General features: G+C 40.8%; 1 protein-coding gene across 5 annotated transcripts; it reads right to left on the bottom strand.

Annotated features, from left to right (window-relative positions):
- Window positions 1–108: 108 nt before the first annotated feature.
- On the bottom strand, window positions 109–20,053 carry LOC120564503 (transient receptor potential cation channel subfamily M member 1-like). 5 transcript variants are annotated; one of them, XM_039809537.1, is made up of 27 exons: window positions 19,660–20,053; window positions 12,227–12,303; window positions 11,254–11,449; window positions 10,943–11,156; window positions 10,502–10,626; window positions 10,231–10,402; window positions 9,728–9,902; window positions 9,498–9,621; window positions 7,769–7,841; window positions 7,539–7,639; window positions 6,501–6,662; window positions 6,251–6,385; window positions 6,073–6,123; window positions 5,728–5,868; window positions 5,602–5,631; window positions 5,213–5,505; window positions 4,837–5,065; window positions 4,577–4,708; window positions 4,332–4,463; window positions 4,105–4,233; window positions 3,752–4,003; window positions 3,441–3,633; window positions 2,877–2,897; window positions 2,640–2,784; window positions 2,336–2,541; window positions 2,043–2,175; window positions 109–1,864 (listed from the first exon to the last, which is right to left on the bottom strand). In XM_039809537.1, the coding sequence occupies exons 1-27, from the start codon at window positions 19,729–19,731 to the stop codon at window positions 508–510; spliced, it is 5,070 nt and encodes a 1,689-aa protein (XP_039665471.1). In that variant the 5' UTR covers window positions 19,732–20,053; the 3' UTR covers window positions 109–507. The 5 variants fall into 5 exon arrangements, with proteins under 5 accessions (XP_039665471.1, XP_039665472.1, XP_039665473.1 ...); XM_039809538.1 differs by having other exon boundaries at window positions 3,459–3,633; XM_039809539.1 differs by lacking the exon at window positions 2,877–2,897 and having other exon boundaries at window positions 3,459–3,633.
- Between the last annotated feature and the right edge of the window lie 239 nt (window positions 20,054–20,292).

Here is a 20,292-nt window from a genome sequence, read left to right as displayed (position 1 = left end):
TATTGTTATGCGATTGTCAGTATTTGCATGAAAGATATAGGGATACCTCTGAGTGGTTCATTATTAAGCACATTGCAGTATCGGAAAAGAAAATGTTTACAGACAATATTTGAAAGTGTCAATCGTATTTAGGAAGTTTGTGTTTTTGATTGACTGATGTGTACATACTTTATTTTCACCTTAACATGTAGACATCCAACATAAAAACACAATGACTGGGGAAAGCTGTAATGTCAATGATTGTAAGCTACTGTACGTTACACCAATGAAAGACAGTAAAGAAATTGGATCTTTAAAAGAGAGAGAGTAATGTGTTCACTACTCTACACTCGTCAACTCACAGTAACTGCATGCTTGGAAATGTTAAAGCGATTGGTAATGTTTTTTTTAATATTACTGACATTCTATTTTAATCATTATTGTGAAATCATAAAGTCAGCAGTGATATCCAGTCGATGGCAGGCTAGTTCTCTGCCTCGCTGGTAATATTCAGTTCTTTCTTGTGGCTCATTTCTTTTCCTGTGCATCATTTTCTTTCTTCTCTGCCTCCATCTTCTTCCCCACATCTTCCCCTGCCACCCTGCCGGCTTCAACAAGGTCTCTCTCGCTGCTGGAGGCTCTTGGCTCCTTGCTAACCACCTTTGCTTTCCTCTCGCTGGCATTAAAGCTCTGTGATCTCTGAGATGGCAAATATTTATTATCGGCTACAGTCAGATACTCGGTAGCGTCTGAGAGGTTTCTCTTTGCTTTCATCTTTGTTTGGTCTGCCTCGGGTTCTGCTGCTGGCCGAGCTCCCTCACTTTCTAAAGACATATTTAAAGTCTGATCCTCCTTATTTTTAAGCTCTGTAGGTGCAGTGCTAGCTTGAAACTGCTGGGTGAGAGTTCTGACTGTTGACACTTTAGGCATGTGACCAATAGTGCTGGCGTGCACCTGGTACTCCAAGTTTGCTGGCCACTGATCTGGTGTTTTAGTGACCTGCTCCACTACTGTCTTGTAGTCTGCAGTTTGCACATCATCACCTGCCTCGGCTGGGTTGTAGATGATGCTGCTCATAGCTCTCTTCTTTGTGATAGGGGAAGTCTGCCTTTGGATTTCAGAAGGGATAGATCTCAATGATTTAGTCCTTTTTGGGGAAGAGGAGGTTCCCGGCGGCAATTGGGCCTTCTTTCTGGGTTCATCTGATTCCTCTGGTTCATCAGGCGGGCTGATAATGATGGTGCTCATAGCCCTCTTCTTTGTCAAAGGAGAAGTGGGTTGGTCTTCGACTGGATAGTATCTCAAGGATTTAGTCCTTTTTGGTGGGGAAGAAGGCTTTAGTCTATCTAGAAGCACTGTGCTGCCTTGTTTCATGTTGGATATAGCGTCTTGACTTGAAGATGCAGATGCAGACTTTTGTTCACATGGAGATATGAGAATGTCCACACATGAACTTGGGAGTGATCTCTCCACACCCCCAACATCTAAGGTCTGACCACCTTCCTTTGTGTTGAGAGTACAAATACTGGAGGCTTTCCGCAGACTCCTCTGTCCTTCTACACCAGTTTTAGTTGTCTCATCTGTGTCCTTCTGCTTCGTTGCAAACTCCTCCATGTCCATGTGGAAGCGGTAAAGACTGTAACCATCAGCGCTGTTAATACTGCTCTGGCGAAGTAGGGAGGAGGGGTCACACACAGAGGAGTTTCGTGAATAGGTTCTGGTCAGCTCCAGTCTGTCCACCCCAGCAAGCTTTTCCAGGGCTACTGCCATTCGTCCGTGGATCTCCTCCAGCTGTGCCAGGCGCAGATCCACCGTCTGCAGGGAGGCCTTCATAGTGTTCTCCCTCTCGTTAACTTCCTCCAGACGCATGGACATATTCTCAACTCTGCCAAGAACACCAGAGAAACAAAAGTTTATGTAAGTACATGTTATCAATATATATATATATATATATATATATATATATATATATATATATATATATATATATATATATATATATATTATAAACTGTTATCAACACGCTTAGAAATATCTAAGCTACACTCAAAAAGGGTGTTCACCTTTCTGAGGTAACCTTAATGCGTTCATCACTAGAGGACTGCTGCTCGTCCTCTTTCTCACGGAAATATTCCTCCACGCACTGTTCTTCAAACTCATACAGGCTTTTTAGCTCCTCTGGATTCAGCCTAAGCTCTGGTAGAAACAAATTGACACATGATGTCAGTCATTGTGTTTCAGTCAGGACCATTACTGTTCTGTAAGTGATTTTTACTATCTGTGATTCAGGATGAGACTAAATTAGTCACTTAGTTAAATTGTGTGTATTTGTTTTATATCATTAGATATGACTAACTGAGTCCGCGGTCCTTCTCATCCAGCTCTCCTTCTTGTCTCTTCCTGGCACACCGCCGAAACAGCCTGTTGAAGAGGATGTAGAGGTGGCTGAAGATGATAAGAGGTGGCGGCAGGATGGGACGGTCGTGGAACGTCATGATCAGCTGATATCTCTGAAACTTCCACACCTGGTTGGAAATGGACTTGACTTCAAAGAAAGTGTTGCTGTGGGGCCGGAAACCAAGACCAGTGAGTACACACGGTAAAAGCAGATGTTTCTTGTAAAAATAATAGAGCAGTTAGACATTGGGGCATATACTTACTTGAACACTGCAATGAGCAAGTTGACCAGAAGAATGTTTGCTACGAGAAGGTAGCAGGCCATAATGGCAGGTGTGAGCCAGGCACCAGGGATACACGGAGGCAGTTTCTTCCCATCCTCGTCATATAAATGTTCACCACATGGAGCTGCAGGGAAAGAGAAGTTATAGCTATAGAATTCATTCTGAGATCTTTAGCGAACTGATTCGAATTGCATTCTTGGCTTGAAGACTACTCACGGTTGATTTCCATTGCATAGACTTGGAGAAACATGGAGAAAGCGTTAAAATCAATACACATAGGATTTTTATATCATACTTCTGTCAAGGTCAAGCTGATGTCCATGAAAGAGTGGACTGGTGTTAAAATCATTTTCCAACTTGTTACTAATCAAACACTAAAGATAATTGGTGTACTTTATATCTCTGGCCTCTTTTTTTTGAATATTAAAAGAAGCAGATGTATTAGCAACTTCCTCTGAAAAGAACAGTTTTCATTTTTAATAACCCTGCTAATTTAGGCTATTTTCAATAGCAGCTTATTGCCTTCACCCTGACAGAAGAAACACTGACAGAAAAAAAAACTTGACGGCAGATGATCATGATTAACAAGACTACATAATGATACCTATCTTGCTTTTCCTCAATGCAAATATTGAAGGCTATTATAAATATGCCAGCAGAGGGAGACAAAGTCTTGAGGGGTTACAGTGTAATATATTAGTACTAAGCCTTACAGAATGTAACACATACAAATACATGTATCACTGATCATCTGCCCAGAATCAGGAAACAGAATCTTACTATGAACTCTAGTCTTACGGTCTATCGAGTCCGCAAAAACCTCTCCATATATCATCCAGTAGGGCATGTAGAAAATGTTTCTGGCCAGGCGCCATGTTGGCTCCTCATCAGGGTGAAGGATGGCTTGCCGAGCCACCCCGAAGCTCATGAGCACCACCAGCATGATGACTACAAAGTACATCATATCTATCATCTGAAAGAGAAGAAGCAAACATTTGAACTCAGTGTGAACTCCTTTTCATTCTATTAGTGTGCATGTCATGTCTGTCATGCGATTTTCACATGATTTGTGAAGCACTAAATGCTATTACCATCTTCCCTATCATCATCACATAGGGTCCCAGGTATTTGTTGACTCCAAAGATGTCCAATACGCGAATGTACCAGAAGATGATGTCTATGCAGTAGATGACTCTGCCGTAGCCCATGTAAGGTTCATGTTGCAGCCGTAGCATTAGCCCAAGAAGGAAGGTGCAAATGGCAGCCAGGTCTGTGATGTTCCAGTACTCCTCCAGCCACACACTTATCTTCTGTTTCAGCTTCCCTGGTTCTGACATTAGAATCTAGACACCAGGGTTTAAAGGTCATGCAGATACCACGAAATATCTCTAACACATGTAATGACTCGACTCTGATAAAATTGATCATATTTAATGCCTTGTACCTGCCTGACTTTTTCAGAGCCAAGTGTGAGGATGTATGCAATGACAGTCCACTCTTGTAGAGATGGCCATCGCTCCATTTTCACCAGGATTATGTAGTTGTACAACATCAAATAGCCCAGATAGCAAATCTATTGGAAGGAGAAAATACCAAAATGCCAGTGCACTTAAGTCACTACACTTAAGTACAATTGAATAAATCATTCTTGTTTATAAGAGGGAAACTTACAGTGTTGAACCAGAATTTGGTGAATGGCGCATCATAAAACTCAAAAAACCTTTTGCCAATGGGGATTTTTCGGACATTAGTGCTGCCCTCCTCTTCATCCCCCTTTCGGGAAGTTGTATCATTATTAGGATCCTGCAACATAACAGCAAACTCTTTGTTTCAGCTTATCATTTTTTACTCTTGACAAAGAAAGGCATATAAACAGTATGTGTACAATGGATTAATCAAATAAGGTTAGTGTGAACCTTGCTGGATTTTGCGTCATCATCCTTTTCTTTTCCCTGTTCTTTGCCTCCAGGTGCTTGATAGGGCACATCATCTCCAAGACGGAAATCCAACAGTAGAATGAAAGGAGGAAAGATGATTCCCAGAATAACCTAGGTGACAAAATGAGTATATGTATTCACAATACTGTGAAGGCAATGCTACAAGTGATGTTAATATTATTGTGAAATGTTTTTTTAATGGATGCCTAAAAAAACAGTTTTCAGTTTGTGATGTCAACCTTGAGGCCGGGATTCTTGCCGATCCTTAAGCAGCCCATCCACATGTCGGTGAGCAACATCTGGCTGCAGGTGTGAGCAATGAAGTCACGTTGCTTAGCAGCCACAGCCAGCTTCAGACAGGTGGAGTTACTCCAGTTGACCAGCTCATATGTTAAGAGTTTCATGGCCACCTGTTCGTCATGCTTGTAGGACTGGTCCAACAGCTCGTAGGCCAGCTGGCCAAACTCTCTAGAGAGAGAGAGAGAGAGAGAGAGAGAGAGAGAGAGAGAGAGAGTGAACAATAATATCCATTTCTATATTGCACTTCTCAAAAGAGTTTGAGATCACAGAGGGGTGAGAGAAAAAACCTATGTGAGAGAGTTTATATGTACTGACTTGGAGTTGTTCTCCAGGTCTTGGGAGATGTCATCCACCAGTTCACTCTCAGAGCACTCATGGGCCATGGCTTTATACAGTTTACAGGCCACCAGGGCTTTCGCCATAGCTTCTTCTCCACGCTGCCAGAGGAACAGTGCCATCTTCTGGCGCTTCATCAGCACCGCCCACAGCATCAGCTCATGGAAGGGGAACTTGAATCGACAGACCTCGGGGTCGTCCACATCAATTTCCACCTCTTCTTCTTTCTTCTTCTTTTGTTTCTTCTTGCCTTTTGACCTTGGTTCATCATCCTAACAAAATGAAAACATGATGATAGATTATTCTGCTGTGGGGGTTGTATTGTTTCAGCTCCTTAACAGTATTTTGTTGTAAAACGGATACCATACCTCCATTCCTAGAAGCTTCAGAGCTTTTGGCTGCAACAAGAGAACAAAACAGGATCATCAATACCAAAATGTTACTGAATATGATGAACTAGCCATTATCAATGTTTTTCTTTTACCAATTCGTACCCTTTTAAGTCCATACAAATTATTGTAGAGGTTGCGGAAAGCCTTCCTGGTGTAATTGCTCCTGTAAGCTCCACCCATGAAGCACTCCAGCACCAGACCAATATCAATCAAAGTGATCTGATAATCTGGAGGAAGGTTTCCCTGCAAAATCACCAGAGTCGTATACAAGTGTCTCAAGATGATATATAACATGCTATTATGTTTTTAACATTGTTATTATTGACTGGTGCTGAGAGAGTGCTAAGGCACATTGTATTTCATTGCTGTGGTACTTTGTACTTATAAGCAGACTTTGTACTAATATGCAGACATTATGCAGCAAAAACATGGGAAAGATCATTTTACCTTTTTGACATCCCTAACCACGGCATTCAGCGTATTGGCAGGGCCAAGTTTCTGAGAGAAGAGAACAGGACGAAGGTTTGTAATTAGTGTCAACCATTTTCATATTTGTCACATCTGTATTTTGAGGGATTAAAACTTCTCAGTCTCATTTTCATTTGCTGCAGTGTGTCAGGCCCACCGTGTTGTATAACTCCTCCAGTCTGGGAATGGTGAGGAAGTGGTGAATATTGACCCCATTCTCAAGGAGCAGTTTGACAAAGTCGACTCTGTCCAGCACCAGAGCATCCATCATAGCCTGCTCCAGAGAGTTCACCTAAGAAGAAGTATTACCAAAGACATATGACTTATTATTAACACATTACAGCTTTCATAATGTTTTCATATTTTAAACTGAAGTAAGAGTTGTTGTCATAAACTTCCATTCTTACCCAACGAGTCAACTCCAACTTCCTTGGGTCTGTTTCTTCTGGAGGTTCAGGCTTAGCCTTTCCCTTCCCCTTTCCCTTCTTACCCCGGGTTTTGTTTTGAGAAGCGCTGGCAGGACTCTTTTGCTTATCCTGGGCCGGGATTAAAGAAGTTGCACCGGCAGGCTAACCAAACAGGAAATAAGGTAAAAGAAAATAAAGCTTTAGCATTAACATATCAGTCTCTTTTCTGCTGTTAGTATTTTGATAACATCAAACCATTGGAATTTTGTGCATCAGAGAAATACAACGCAGTTTAAAGAATATCTTTCTGTGCTGCTGTCGAGGACACACTATGTTATTTTAAGATCACCTGCAGACATGCTTTGGGAATAATTAATATCTGATGGGGGTTTTCCACAAAGGGAAGTAACAATAAGCCAAACACATTTTTGAGTGGGGGTGGACTTTGAGCAACTCTATTTCAAAACAAAACTCTTTCCTTCTGTACTAAATACATCCTTGCCAACTTTGCAACTGTAGTGCACTAGCGTGGAATGATTCATTTATTTACATTACTCGGCTGAACTCGGCTGCCAGGGTTCTAACCCACACGAAGCCCTGGCAGCATATCGCTCCCGTCCTCCAACAGCTCCACTGGTTGCCAGTCAAGTCACGCATCACCTACAAGATCCTCCTGCTCACCTACAAATCTCTCCATGGACTCTCACCACAATACCTCACAGATCTCCTCCACCCCCTACACTCAGTCACGTTCCCTGTGGTCCTCTGACAAGGACCTGCTGGACATCCCCCACCCCACACCAGGTTGCGGACTTTTGGGGACAGGGCTTTCTCTGCCAATGCTCCCACACTCTGGAACAGTCTACCACTCTCTGTCCGCTATGCCCAATCCCTGCCTATGTTCAAAAAGCACCTCAAAACATTTCTTTTCACTAAGTTCTCCCATTTGTTGCGTAACCGTGGGTACGACTTTGAAAGGCGCTATATAAGTATTATTATTATTATTATTATTATTATTCAGATGTGAGCACCACTCACTGGTAAATTGTGTCCATAAACAAAGATGTGATTGCGAGCAATATCCACTCTGTTCCAGGCCAGAGCCAAACTAAGCTGGTCAGCTGCTGAAGCATTCGTGCCTGATGCAAAAGAAACGGGAGAGAGAGAATAGGAAGCATGTAGTACATTCATGGAAAATATTGCTGTGATGTTATTCTTGTAGTACACATACTGTTGAGATGTCTAAGTGTGATGCAGACAGATAATACCTTTTAACAAGGCAGTGAGAATGGCCATTTCAATATCTTGTTGTCCCTCAGAACCCATTCGAAAAACTGTGATCTACATGTGAGAAAGAAATAAAAAGAGAAGAAACGATGGCAGACGTGAAGCCATACAGTATACTGTAATGGTTGAATCAGTTGATACCAAACCACATAAATGAATGGATGAATGAATAAACAAGTTGATTTGTATTCCCACTCTCACTGCAGCTGTAAACATGTGGTGATGAACTGATGGGAGATTCTTTCAGCAGGACCTCTCACTGCAGGCTGACCCTTGGAGCACAAACAGCCAATTTTACTTGTCAGACAGTGTGCTAGTGCTTTTCTTGTTATAGACTCAACTATATCAGATGAAATTACGCTGACGGGTCTGTCACAAGTGCAGCCATGGTAAATAGAATTATTGGGTTGGCATGAATGTGTGGGACGGCGCCAGGGATTTCAGGGCTGGTCTTGGGATGCGTTGTTAATGAGCAGCAGTATGAGGACTGAAAACTCGTGTTGCTCTTTAGACACTTACAGGGTGCACTGTGGGCTTTTTGCAAATAGGGATTTTTTTTAATGATGATGAACTCTTCATTTGTTTAAATATTGCATTCTGGTGTCACAGCAAATGTCAGCCCTCTAAATCAGTGTTATTTGTCTAAACCAGCTGTTCACATGGGATTTACTTTGGAAGAAAGGATTATTTGGGGACTAGACTGTGACACTGATTTACCTTTTGTTTAGTCATGGCACTTTAGATTAAGAGCAGGCAATAGTGTGGCCTCTTAGTTGCGTATAAAGCGCTCAAACAACTTGGCAGCTCTGTCACATTGTCTGGGTCAGGTATCAGTGAAAACTAAATGCCCACAGCGGTATGACCCTTAAAAAGCAGTTTAAGTTGCTTATGTGTGTGTTGGCGCATTAGGCAGTCTAATACATTGGGGATAGAGGATGCAGAGTCGCCGCTGAAGTAATAGCACTCTGTTGACTGAAAAAAAGCCTGGGGATGGAGAGAGAGGGGAACCTGGCTGAGGATTAGGGAGATGGATCCTCTCCTCCATCTGTGTGCTGCATGCTTACTGTGAATGGATAAAGTAAGAGCCTCTGCTAAGCAGGTGGTAGTGTGCACTGATCTTTCCCACCCAAATGTATGGAGTCTGGAGATTATACAATATGTGCTGGGCCATTACAAACTACTAATCACATCACTTATGGAAAGCTGCTGGAGATGCACAAATGCTTCCACTATTTATGTGCCAAGGTTTCTAGCACACACTTTGGAGAAACACTCTCAGGTCAGGGATTAATCTGCTATCTGTGAAGACTCTCACCATGGTGTGTGCTTCATCATGGAGCTATGAACTGCATTGTTTACATCAAAGTAGTGTATCACTGCAGAGTGAGTGAGTGCAGACACCCAACACCACTTTACAGCTGTGTTCTTATACATGAGGGTTGATGATGTCCTACAGCGAAGCTGCGAATGCCCCAGATTACATGAACATACCACACAAGGAGAAATGACAAGCACGTTGTGGGGATTAAGTTTATTCAATATGTTAATGGTAATACACAGATGAGTGGAATGGATAAATGACGATGGAGACCAGATGCTTCGCAACAACACAATTTATTGATTGGCGCAGACATGTCATTTTCAAATGAAAGATAATTGTGGAATAGCTTGAATATAATAACACCTTATTTTTCGGTGTATTCTACTCACCAGTTCCCTTTTCTTCATGCACTCCATAACCATGAGCAGGATCTGCTGCGACTGGCTTTTGCTATAATTGAAAGTCTTCTGAATAGTTACCAAGAGTTGCTCTCTGACATCATCACTAACCTGGCTGGAAGAGACGATTTAAGGATTAAATTTCAGCTTCTTCTCTCTTTTTTTTAACCAGAAGAATAATATCCAAGTACAGTAAAGAAGAAATCATCTAAAACTCTCACCCTCCGTCCTCTGAGAACTTGTGTGCGAAAGAAATGATATCGGAAGCTCTGCCGCTGCCGTCACACACCACCACGGGGATGGGAGGCTCGTCTCTCAGACTCTCCAGTGCAATGGAGATCACGTTGGGGCCTCCCTCCACTATCAGACACACTAGAGGAACCCCCTGACCCAAACCTGGAACACACAGTCAAAAATACTGAGTCCTTCCATCCATTTATTACATTAAGTGACACTGCATGATAACAGAAATTTGGGAATGAACTGTTGAAGCAGAACACGTCGATGTGATGTGTGAACAGACATAACCAGAGAAGGGAGAGAGTGAAGTAATTGGTGACAGTTGAGCATCCCTTTGCTGTCCCTGCCTTATCCGAGCTCCAGGCATAGGATGACAAAGGGAAGCCCACAAGCCACAGAGGAGTTCTCCATCCACATGTCAAAAAAAGGCTCACACACCATGGAGGATGTTTTACTAATGTCTACGGAGCACTGTGTGACTTACGCGTGTTGATCTTCTGCAGGGAGATGTGCTTCTCCAGCAGCCGGCGGAGTTTGACCTCAGAGCCGTACTTCCCACAGGTGCCGTTGTCAGTCAGGATGAAGTGGGAGTGGCTGTTGTTGAGCACAGCCAGCTTGCTCAGAGGGTTTGCCATCGTCTGATAGGGTTTGTTTACCTGGAGAGAAAAAAAAAAAAGGAGAAATTAGTTTGAAATGTTTTAAGAAGAAATATTAGTAAGAAAGGGTCTTTTTTTCTGGAAACTAAATATTCTCACATCTTTTCCAATGAGATCCTCTTTGTTTTCCAGGATTCCCCATGGAGCAATTCCAATAGCGCACACCTTCCCTCGTGACTTGGAGGAATGGTCCTTTAAGGCGTCTCCCACATGACGGATCACCCCTATGGTGTAAAGAGCAAAAAGATAGCAACATGAATAATGGCTCTTTCATCTGCCTAGCGGGGCTGCATCATGGGTCACACTGTGGTTACTGCATGCAAACTCCACACAGATTGTCGTTTGTTTTTTCCCCCAAAAAATTACAGCTCTAATTACAGTGCTTAAACCTGTGACAATAGGTTAGTCAAATCTCCCCCAGGAAATTGCAGAATAGGTTATTATGTAATGACAATTTAGAGCAAAGTTAATCTTCTAATGTCACAAATTGTTATTTTGTTAAGTGAACATTAAAAGCATTGTGAACTGTCAGCATCCTACCGGTGTTGACTCCGCCCGTGAAGATCCAAGCTCCGGTGGTGACGGCAGCTTTGATCAGGCCTTTGCCAAACACTTGCTTGAGTTTGGGTTGGAGGTCGAAGTTCTGGAGACCTCCGTGTACGGAGATGAGCAAGGTGGGCAGCTCCAACTGCCAATCCTTCACCATCAAATGCAGTAAGTTGTCAGGTTTGGTGTCATAGGAGACTCGGATATACTTGGAAAGAAAAGAAGGGAAGAGAACAGTATTGTGACTTATTTCTAATTAAACCACGCAGTCACTTTGAATTCATTTTTCAGTGGCTGAGACTCACCATGGCCTTGTTGACGAATCCTCCACCCTGGAACTCGATCAAGCCAAAGGCGTCTGTTGGGTAGGTCCTGGTGTGCTTGATCACACTCCATTTATCTTTTGGGGTATCAATCTGCACCAGCTGGTTCGCTTCCTCTAGTGAGTTGGCACCAGCAGGGATGGCCACGTGCTGCGATGTCAGCTGACCACAGGCACATCTACATGGATCACAGAACAAACATCACTGAGTTACCATGCCAGTCCTGGGCCCCGTATGGCTGTGTGGGCCTGATTTCTAAACGTAAAAACGTGTGTTGATTATTCATAGAAATCCCTGAGCAGTGTTGAACCATGACTAGAAGCAATTGAGCTTCCACTAAAGTGTTGTTTAGTATGCTCATGAAGGCTGTGTCTTTTCCTCGAAACACATATCGCACAGGCTCTTTCATGACTGTTTCCATTTCTGGGAAATCCGTGCCTCGGCGAACAAAGGCCTGCACTGCGTGGCTGCTCTCGAATACACTCTGAAAAATCAGGTTGTCTGATAATCTGTCATGATTTAGTAAATTAATGAATAAACCAAGAGATATTATTTCTAAAAAGTGAATATGGAGCATTAATATGAATTTATAAGTTACATATTATTATTATTATTATTATAATAATAATAATAATAATAATAACATCAAAAAGGGCCCAATTTACAAGTTTTTACCAGTCTGCTTACTAGTGTTCTAAAAACATTTTCTTTATAGACCTACATAATGTTTACATTTAAACTTATTTTGAGTAAAATGAAAATTGTTTGTAGCAAGCTCTCTCAAACAGTAAAAAGGAGCAACATTGTTAGTGAAACTTCAATAAATGAGTTGTTTTAATAAGGTTTGGAGTCATGTTCAAATGATAATGACATAGCTGCTGTTGTCACCTGTGGCCATATGTTTACCACAAATAATAAATAACCATTTAAAAAGCAATTTGAAGAGCGTAATTACCTGTTTGGGTCCTTGGTGGGGAATTTGTGAATACATTCTCTTTTAGAAAAGGTCCTCTCAATCCAAGCTTTTTGTGCCTGTAAATAGAAAAGGTAAGAGAGAAGAGAAAAGTGTTAGCTCACATAGTGGCATACTAAAGTCATGGGGAGATCATCTTTGCAGATATCAGAATTTAAATTTCAATATCAAAATCCTCTCAGTAGTAATCCGGGCTAAGAGATGAAGACTACACACATCCTGCAAAGAGACCCAGTGAGAGAGGAGAATATATAAATTGAAGTGAATACAGTTTATATCGCGTGTCGACTGGTGTCAACAGGCAAAAACCTTGTACACAGCAAGGTTGAGCATTTGTTTTTGTTAGTCCTGAGATTATTAGAGCACAGTTGATGTTGACTAACACCTTTCATTGTCTGCTCGAGCTTGATAAGCAGCCAGTGAAAAGCATTGCACAAAAGTACTATGTCCACGCACTTAGTTAAATCCTGCTCTGATTGCTGTCTGATGTTTTTCCAGTGCTGAGCAAAAATAACCTGAGTTCAAAGCAGAGTTTCTCTGAGGGCCATTGTTGATGGTGGAGGCCCAATTAAAACTGAAGCATTGGAAGCAAATCTTTCCATAAAAACACTGGAAATGGAAGAAAAAAAAAACATTATTGATAACAGCGTTGATAGCTTAAAACATACTAAAATAATATCTATTTTAACTTCACCTATGATTCAGAAGTCATATGAGAATAAATGAAAGCCTTGTGAGTCTTGTCTTGTGAACAGTAATCACAAGTGCCAATAACACAATACAGTGACTGTTCTCTCTTTATCTGCACAATTGGCCTCAGCCAGCCGGGAGGAGGAGCAGCAGGGCGGCTGCAAAATCCAATACTATCCCTGTTAAGTTCTGCAAAAAGATTTTTTTTTTCAATCCACACTTTTCATCCTTCCCTTCATACATAAATAAATACACCTTGTTCTTTTCTGCACCCCGATATTATTTGCTTCTGCAATGACCTGACTTTACCCACCAGACTCATTAAAGAGTCATCTGATAATGACTTGGTTGAGTAGATAAAATCACTAAGCTAAAAATACACAGGATTCCTATTTATTTAGTTGCATTGGAATCTTTTGTTGTTTCCTTTTGAAAGTTAAACTAATTGCTTGCATGACGACAATTTGAATAGCGGATGTAATCTACAAATACTTTTACCGAGGTAGCTCTTTTTTACAAAAAATATCGCCACATTGTTGTATTTTCAAAAAGGCCGAGGCATAGTGCCGTTGTTGCTGTCGGTCTTGTTTCAGCAGTTTTCCATCTCAGTGTTATCATGCATCATTAAGCACCCAGAATTCATACAGTGCTGCCTGTTCTGATTCACCACATCTGAATTCACTTTCCATCACCTATAATTTGTTCCTCCTCTCTGCAATATCTAACTCATTCTGTCATTAAAGAGATGCAATTAAGTTTTAAAAGAGTTGCAGATACAGAATGTAGATACACTTACACACAATCTTCTGTCCGAGATGCAGAGTCCTATCTCAAGTGCTGCTGGAGGTTCAGCCCAGAGAGTAGAGAGGAAGTCTACAGTCTGCTGCTCCTCCAGCAGAGCTTTCTCCTGGTGCTGCACTCCCAGTCAAGTGCTCTCATTGAATCCCACAAGACATGAAACTTCTTCACTTTATGAGGGCCAGTTAATATGGTGAGCATGTGAGCAGGGTCTTTGTTCGCCTAAGTCTCATGACTCCAGTTCAAGGTAATCCTTTTGGGAGTCCCATGACCCCTTCTCCATGCCCACAGGGTATTTTCATCCTTCGCTTGAACAAGGCACAATAAATCTACTTTGATAACCGGCCCCTAATCTCCCAATTTGTTGAAACGCCTTTCTTTGTGTTCACTTCACAGTGTGGAAAATCTTAGTTTGTGTGAGAAGACGGAGCAGACTGGCTAACCTAAAAGCTCTGCAGTCTCGTTCAGAGGACTCCCCAACTTTTCATTTGAAACATTTTCACCCCCTCCAACTACTTTGATTTCAACCCAATTTGCATAATTGAGAGAATTGGATGCAGGCATTCTTTTGGAAGGCGCCTTGTTAAGACATGACTGGTCTCCAGTTGGGGGCAAGGTCAGTCAATGCTAATTGCAGTTAATCTCTATTTCTATCCACCATGTTTTTGTGGAGGAAAAGAAAACTCAGCAGACCAGCTATTCAATATTCTCTTCATCTTGCTTTTTCATTTTTACTTATGTGAAATGGATTTGCATTTTACAAACTTCTGTGATTTTATATAATAAATATCCTCCCAGTGGACTGAAAATGAATGCCACTGTTTAAACAAAAATCACATTTAGCCTGCTGCCCGCTATCTGGTATCCAACAGTTTAAAGTGTGGGCTAAAACAGATCATTGGAATATCAATAGGCTTCTGTTTGGGTAAGGAAAAGTCAAATATGACCTATTTAGATTAGTTTAAAGTGAATCCTGTTTATTGCACATGCTGGACGTAATGAAGTAATTCAATTTAAACTATTTAAAGTCATTAAGGGCTTTCAGGAGCTAGAGGAAGGCATTAGGTGAGCTAGAAGCTGAGATGGAGTTAACAGGCACAAAGTTGTAGACATCCATTTAAAACCTTCCTCATGTGAAATGGTTTAATAAGCTCTCCTTTTATGGTTGAAGTGAGCAGTTTGAGCTTGACTGTAACTCAGAGTGAAAAAGACAAAGGAGGTTGGTGGTTGATGAGTCAGAAAGACAGAGAGAAAGAAGCCCAGCATCTCCCCCAACTTTCCCCTTTTGGTCCTGCTCCAGTAAAAAAAAAAAAAAATGAACGTGGGCCGCTGTTAATTATAGCCGAGGAAAACAAAGCACATTTCAAGAAGGGTTTGGTGAGCATGTCGCAGTTATTTCAGCGTACTTAAACTCATTAACCACAGCAATTAAAACCAAAATCCAGTCAGCAACCAGCTGCCTCGTTAAGAGCTGCCTTTGAGCACTTAACAACAAAAACCTGCAGGATCAGATTGTGTCACACCAAGCAAATTAACGAGACTTAAGACAAGCCTCAGAACAATAAACAATCATTTCATTCCAACGTGCAGAATTTTCTGAGAAAATGGTCGCTCAAAACAAAAGACAACTGTGTGAAATTATAATTGCTGGATTGCTGAGGAGGCCACATAAAAGGTATACAATATATTGTATGACCTCTTTTTTATCAGCTGAACTGATGCAATGGTGCTTTTCCCCCAAACACAGTACATTGCTCTGTTTTTTTATGTTTCTATCCTGATTTTCGAATTTTTTCAAGAATAAGTAGTTCTACCAGATTCACAATGTAGTAGCAGTAGTATTTGTGTCAGTCAAGACGTATGCCATACAATCATGCCTTTTTGCACTGCAATCACATGGCCCTGGTCTCCTGACCCACAGCTTAGTGAGGCACATCACAGCAAATTTGTTTCAGTGCTGCTACAATTACACGGACTGTTCAGCTCCCGACAGTCATACAGAAAAGGTATAATGATGGCTTTATTTCTGTGCGCTGAACATCTGACCTGGTCAATTTCAGTGCATTTTGAACACATAATTGTTTACAGTTGGTGGCTTTATTAGGTTGAGTAAGATCTATACGTGTGATTTATTCTGAATATTGTAGTAACGATGGACTCCACACAACAAAAGCCTCATCAGCACAAGTGAAATGGATCAGAAAGGTTTTGGGGGTCCTGAGGAATGTCACCAGGGTTGAAGATAAAAGCAACTAATTGCTCAGCTTTGGTATTGAATGGCGATGTGGTTGGAGCTTGATGCAGTGTGACAGGAAGGAAGCCCATGTAGACTTCTTCACTGTCTGGAAAAAAAAGATTCCAGACTCATGGTCGATCCCACGTGGACCGAATAAAAAGCTGCCTTTTACATATTTTCACTGGAGGGGAAAGATATTTGGACAAGACAACACACTCGTGTTACAGGCTCTGGACAGGCGAATTTGCATTAACTGTAATGCTAACTGTTTTCAGTCAGCTCTGTTTGTAAATGCACTCATTGTTCCTCCAGGGTTAGAAAATCCAGTTAGCCATCACATGAGTCCAACATGTCACTGATTATCCCCAAGAGTTGAGGGAGTCATAAGACATGTTTTAAAGCTGCTGGTTTTCCCCAAAGAAAAGTCTAACTGAAAAAGAGAGCATATATATATATATATATATATATATATATATATATATATATATATATATATATATATATATATATATATATATATATATATATATATATATATAAACCAGCAGGTTTAAAACATGTCTTATGACTCCCTCAACTCTTGGGGATAATCAGTGACATGTTGGACTCATGTGATGGCTAACTGGATTTTTTTTATTTATTTTGTTTTACTTAAAATCAGGAAATCAGAATAAAGATAGCACCTCTGTAAAAACAAACAGGTATAACATATTTTTTTGTATTAGAAGAGAAGCATACACCATGGAAACAGGTTTAGATGAAATCCTATCTAACAGTCTTCATAAGGTATAACAGCAGGCCACTAAAGGTTTTGACAGTAGTTATATGTAAATGTCACTAGTACTACAACAGCAACACTCAATTAACATATATGATCTTGAGTGTTTGTTTAATTATGCAAAATAAAAATGTCAATTTATGGCCGATAGGTAGCAAACATATCACCTTATTTATGGGGAGTAAGAATTTCCATAGCACTTAAATCTTTAAGGCAATTCTCTTTGTTTTGAACGCATCTTTTATACAAATTAATTTGGGTACAACAACCCAGCTAAGTTTGGACTTAAGTAATGAGAAACCAATTTAACTCAACTTTACTACAGAATGCTGCAACATTTGAAGATCTTACTTTCAGAAACTTTGCAAACTCAGACCTTCACACGTATGGGGTCTGCTGTAGTCCAGCCCCTGACCCTGCGCCTTAAAGCGTTTTGAGAATTATTGGCCCTCACCTGACCTAAGCCTGACACTTACATCACACAGTCATATGATCTCGCAAACCCAAAGTGAAAAATGTAGGATTTGTTACTCACATTTAAATTGATTTTGTTGCCTCTTATTGATACAGCAAATTAGTTTTAAGGTTCCAAGCACAGAACTCATCAGTAATTATTCAAACCCATCAGGGTGCAGATGCTTTCAGATTTCTATCCAAACTGCTGAGCCTTAAGCATCTAATTTAATTAAATTAAAATTGAATTAATATTGTAATTTCCCCCCTATGGATCAATGAAATATAAATGTTTTTAAACCTATAAACGTTAAATTTTTAGCAAAAGAGGTAAAAGGTCAGAAGAGGCAGTTAATTTACTGGAGAACAATGTTATCTGTGTAACAGATAGAAGTTCATTTGTGGCAACAAGGTAATATCATGTGAAGACATTTCACTGAATGTGCTCTCTGTTGGAGACTTTTAACCCTTATTTCTAATCATGTGTCATCCACCCAGATTCAAAGCGATATTGCTTTTACTCTATTTCTGATGCACTATACCACGGATGAAAAAGAAATCCTTCTTCATACCATGAGAATGATGAAGTATACGCCTATCATTCAAATAAAGAAGATAAATCCACAATTAAAGACTATCGTAAAAACATGACAAATATGCATGATAAAAAAAGGACAATGTTGTCTGGTCTGTGCAGCCAGTGAGTTTATATTTAGCAACATATTGTATCTCATTAAAAGTGCAGCTGAGAGCCATGACATTGCTGATTGCTTTACAGAATAAAACCTCATATAAAAAGGCTGTGGATTATACAAAGCATATTAATCTCAGTAAATAATGCCCGCTGTAATTTATAGAAACCCATCACACTAAATTATTTTGATGATGTCAGTGTCAGATACACTGTTGATATAGGACTATATGTAATCTACAGAGGATTCATTTAAAATGTTCTACAGTATATTTTACAGTTCATTTTACATCTTTTTTTCTGGAAAAGTAGAAGTGTTCAAACTTGTTTAGGTTTACTCATCATTTATTTTTAAACTATTTAGTGTTTTTTGTTTTTTGTCCTCCACTGTACTATGCTTACATGCATCTGCAAAAGCAACAACAAACAGTTTGCAGTGTGCATGTTCTAATCCCAGCATGCACTGCTCGTTGAATGGAGAACAGAGGCATGCATCTATATAAAAAGCACATCTTTTTTGCTTTCAAGAACATTTAACAGGAGTGTGTTAATCACATGAAAGCAGACTTTAGAAATATACAAAAGTCCATAATCTGTCATGGCTGTGGTCGTCCATACTGGGCCATTATGAAGGATTAAACTGCAGCACTGGAGGGAGCGGCTCTTGATGCCTGCTCAGCTTTGAACACCACTTAGCAGTAAGTTTGAGGGGCTTGGAGGACAGACCATATGCACGCCAATATATGCGGTCGGCAGTCCTGAATGGTGCATGTCATTATGCCGGACATAGGGACGCTGAAATGATTGTTTAGGAACAAATGTGGCCAGCTCATAGTAATGGTTTCATGTGACATGCTGTGCAACACATGTCATTCTCAGAATGTCAGACAGTCATATGGTTTCACAAAATGCAAAAAAAAAAGAAAAGATAAAAAGATAGATAGATAGATAGAAAGCGATCCATTTATAGATAACTTTTATAAAACAACCCCAAACATTTACTGTCAAAATAAATGCAACAAACACACTCATTTTATTATGTATAACTGTTTAACTGCTCGTTAACGCAAATATCTAATCAGCCAAAATAACCATTCGTTACAACCGATGTATGCAGAAGAGCATCTCTAAACGCACAACATGTCGAACCTCGAAGCAGATGGCTACAGCAGCAAAAGACCACACCGGGTGCCACTCCTGTCAGCTAAGAACAGGAAACTGAGGCTACAATTGGTGCAGGCTCTCCAAAACTGGACTAGGCTATAGAAGATTGGAAAAGCATCGTCTGGTCTGATGAGTCTTGATTTCTGCTGCAACATTCAGATAGTAGGGTCAGAATTTGTCGTAAACAACATGAATGCATGGAACAATCCTGCCTTGTATCGACTGGTGGTGGTAGTGTAATGATATTTTCTTGGCACACTTTGGGCTCCTTAATAGAGTATTGTTGCTGACAATGTCCATCCCTTTATGACCAGATCACAATCCAATAGAGCATCCTTGGGATGTTTGGGATCATGGATGTGTAGCCGACAAATCAGCAGCAACTGTGTGATGCTGTCATGTCAATATGGACCTTGTTGAATTTATGTCACAAAGAATTAGGGCAGTTCTGAAGGTAAAAGGTGATACAACCCAGTACCGTATAAAATGGCTGGTGAGCGTATATTTCAAGAGAAATATAATATCAGAACAAAATCTTTTTCAACACAAATTTAAAAAAAACAGCTCAGCACCTGTTGAATGTGACAGAACAGGCTTAATCTTACCTTCTGCGAGCCAGATATGGAGCGTTTGAGGGAGGGCCGTTTAAAGGTGCTACTCTGGCCCTTGGTGTCCATGTTGAAGAGACTTTAAGTCAAAACGACTTGGAAAGGGATCCTTCGAGACTGGCGACAGGTCAGGGTTCAGCGGCAACGTCAGTATCAGAAACAGACAGAAACCAGAGATACCCGCTACAGAACCAAGGCATGACAGAAACCTTTGGATTTATACTTTTTCTTTTTTAAATCAAAGTTTCACATCATTAAAGGTTTCAGTGCTTCTCTCGCTCCTCTCTGCAGCTTACTCCCGACTGACAAGACAGAGATCCCAGCCAGGGATATAAATCACTCGATGACACACTTGACACATAGACCCTTTTCCTCTGCCGGGCATCCCATAATCAGGCTTAATGCAGCCGGCTCTTACGAAGCCTCACAGTCTAATGGATAGAGATTTAATAAATGATTATTGAAGGTAAATCTACTTTGGAACACCACAACCCCAAAACAGGCTTAGAGAGACCATGCAAGCTGTGAGGCTAAAGTTAGCCGGCGGAAAGCCAAAGGTTGTCCAACCAAATGAGCTCAGTGTGTCTGACAGGGAAGACAGGAGTGTCCCAGCAGGGTGCACACATAAAG

The sequence above is a fragment of the Perca fluviatilis genome, chromosome 8 (assembly GCF_010015445.1).
Source record: "Perca fluviatilis chromosome 8, GENO_Pfluv_1.0, whole genome shotgun sequence".
Classification (NCBI taxonomy): Eukaryota; Metazoa; Chordata; class Actinopteri; order Perciformes; family Percidae; genus Perca; species Perca fluviatilis.
Note: the sequence above shows the minus strand (reverse complement) of the source record. Positions and strands in the feature narration are given on the sequence as shown.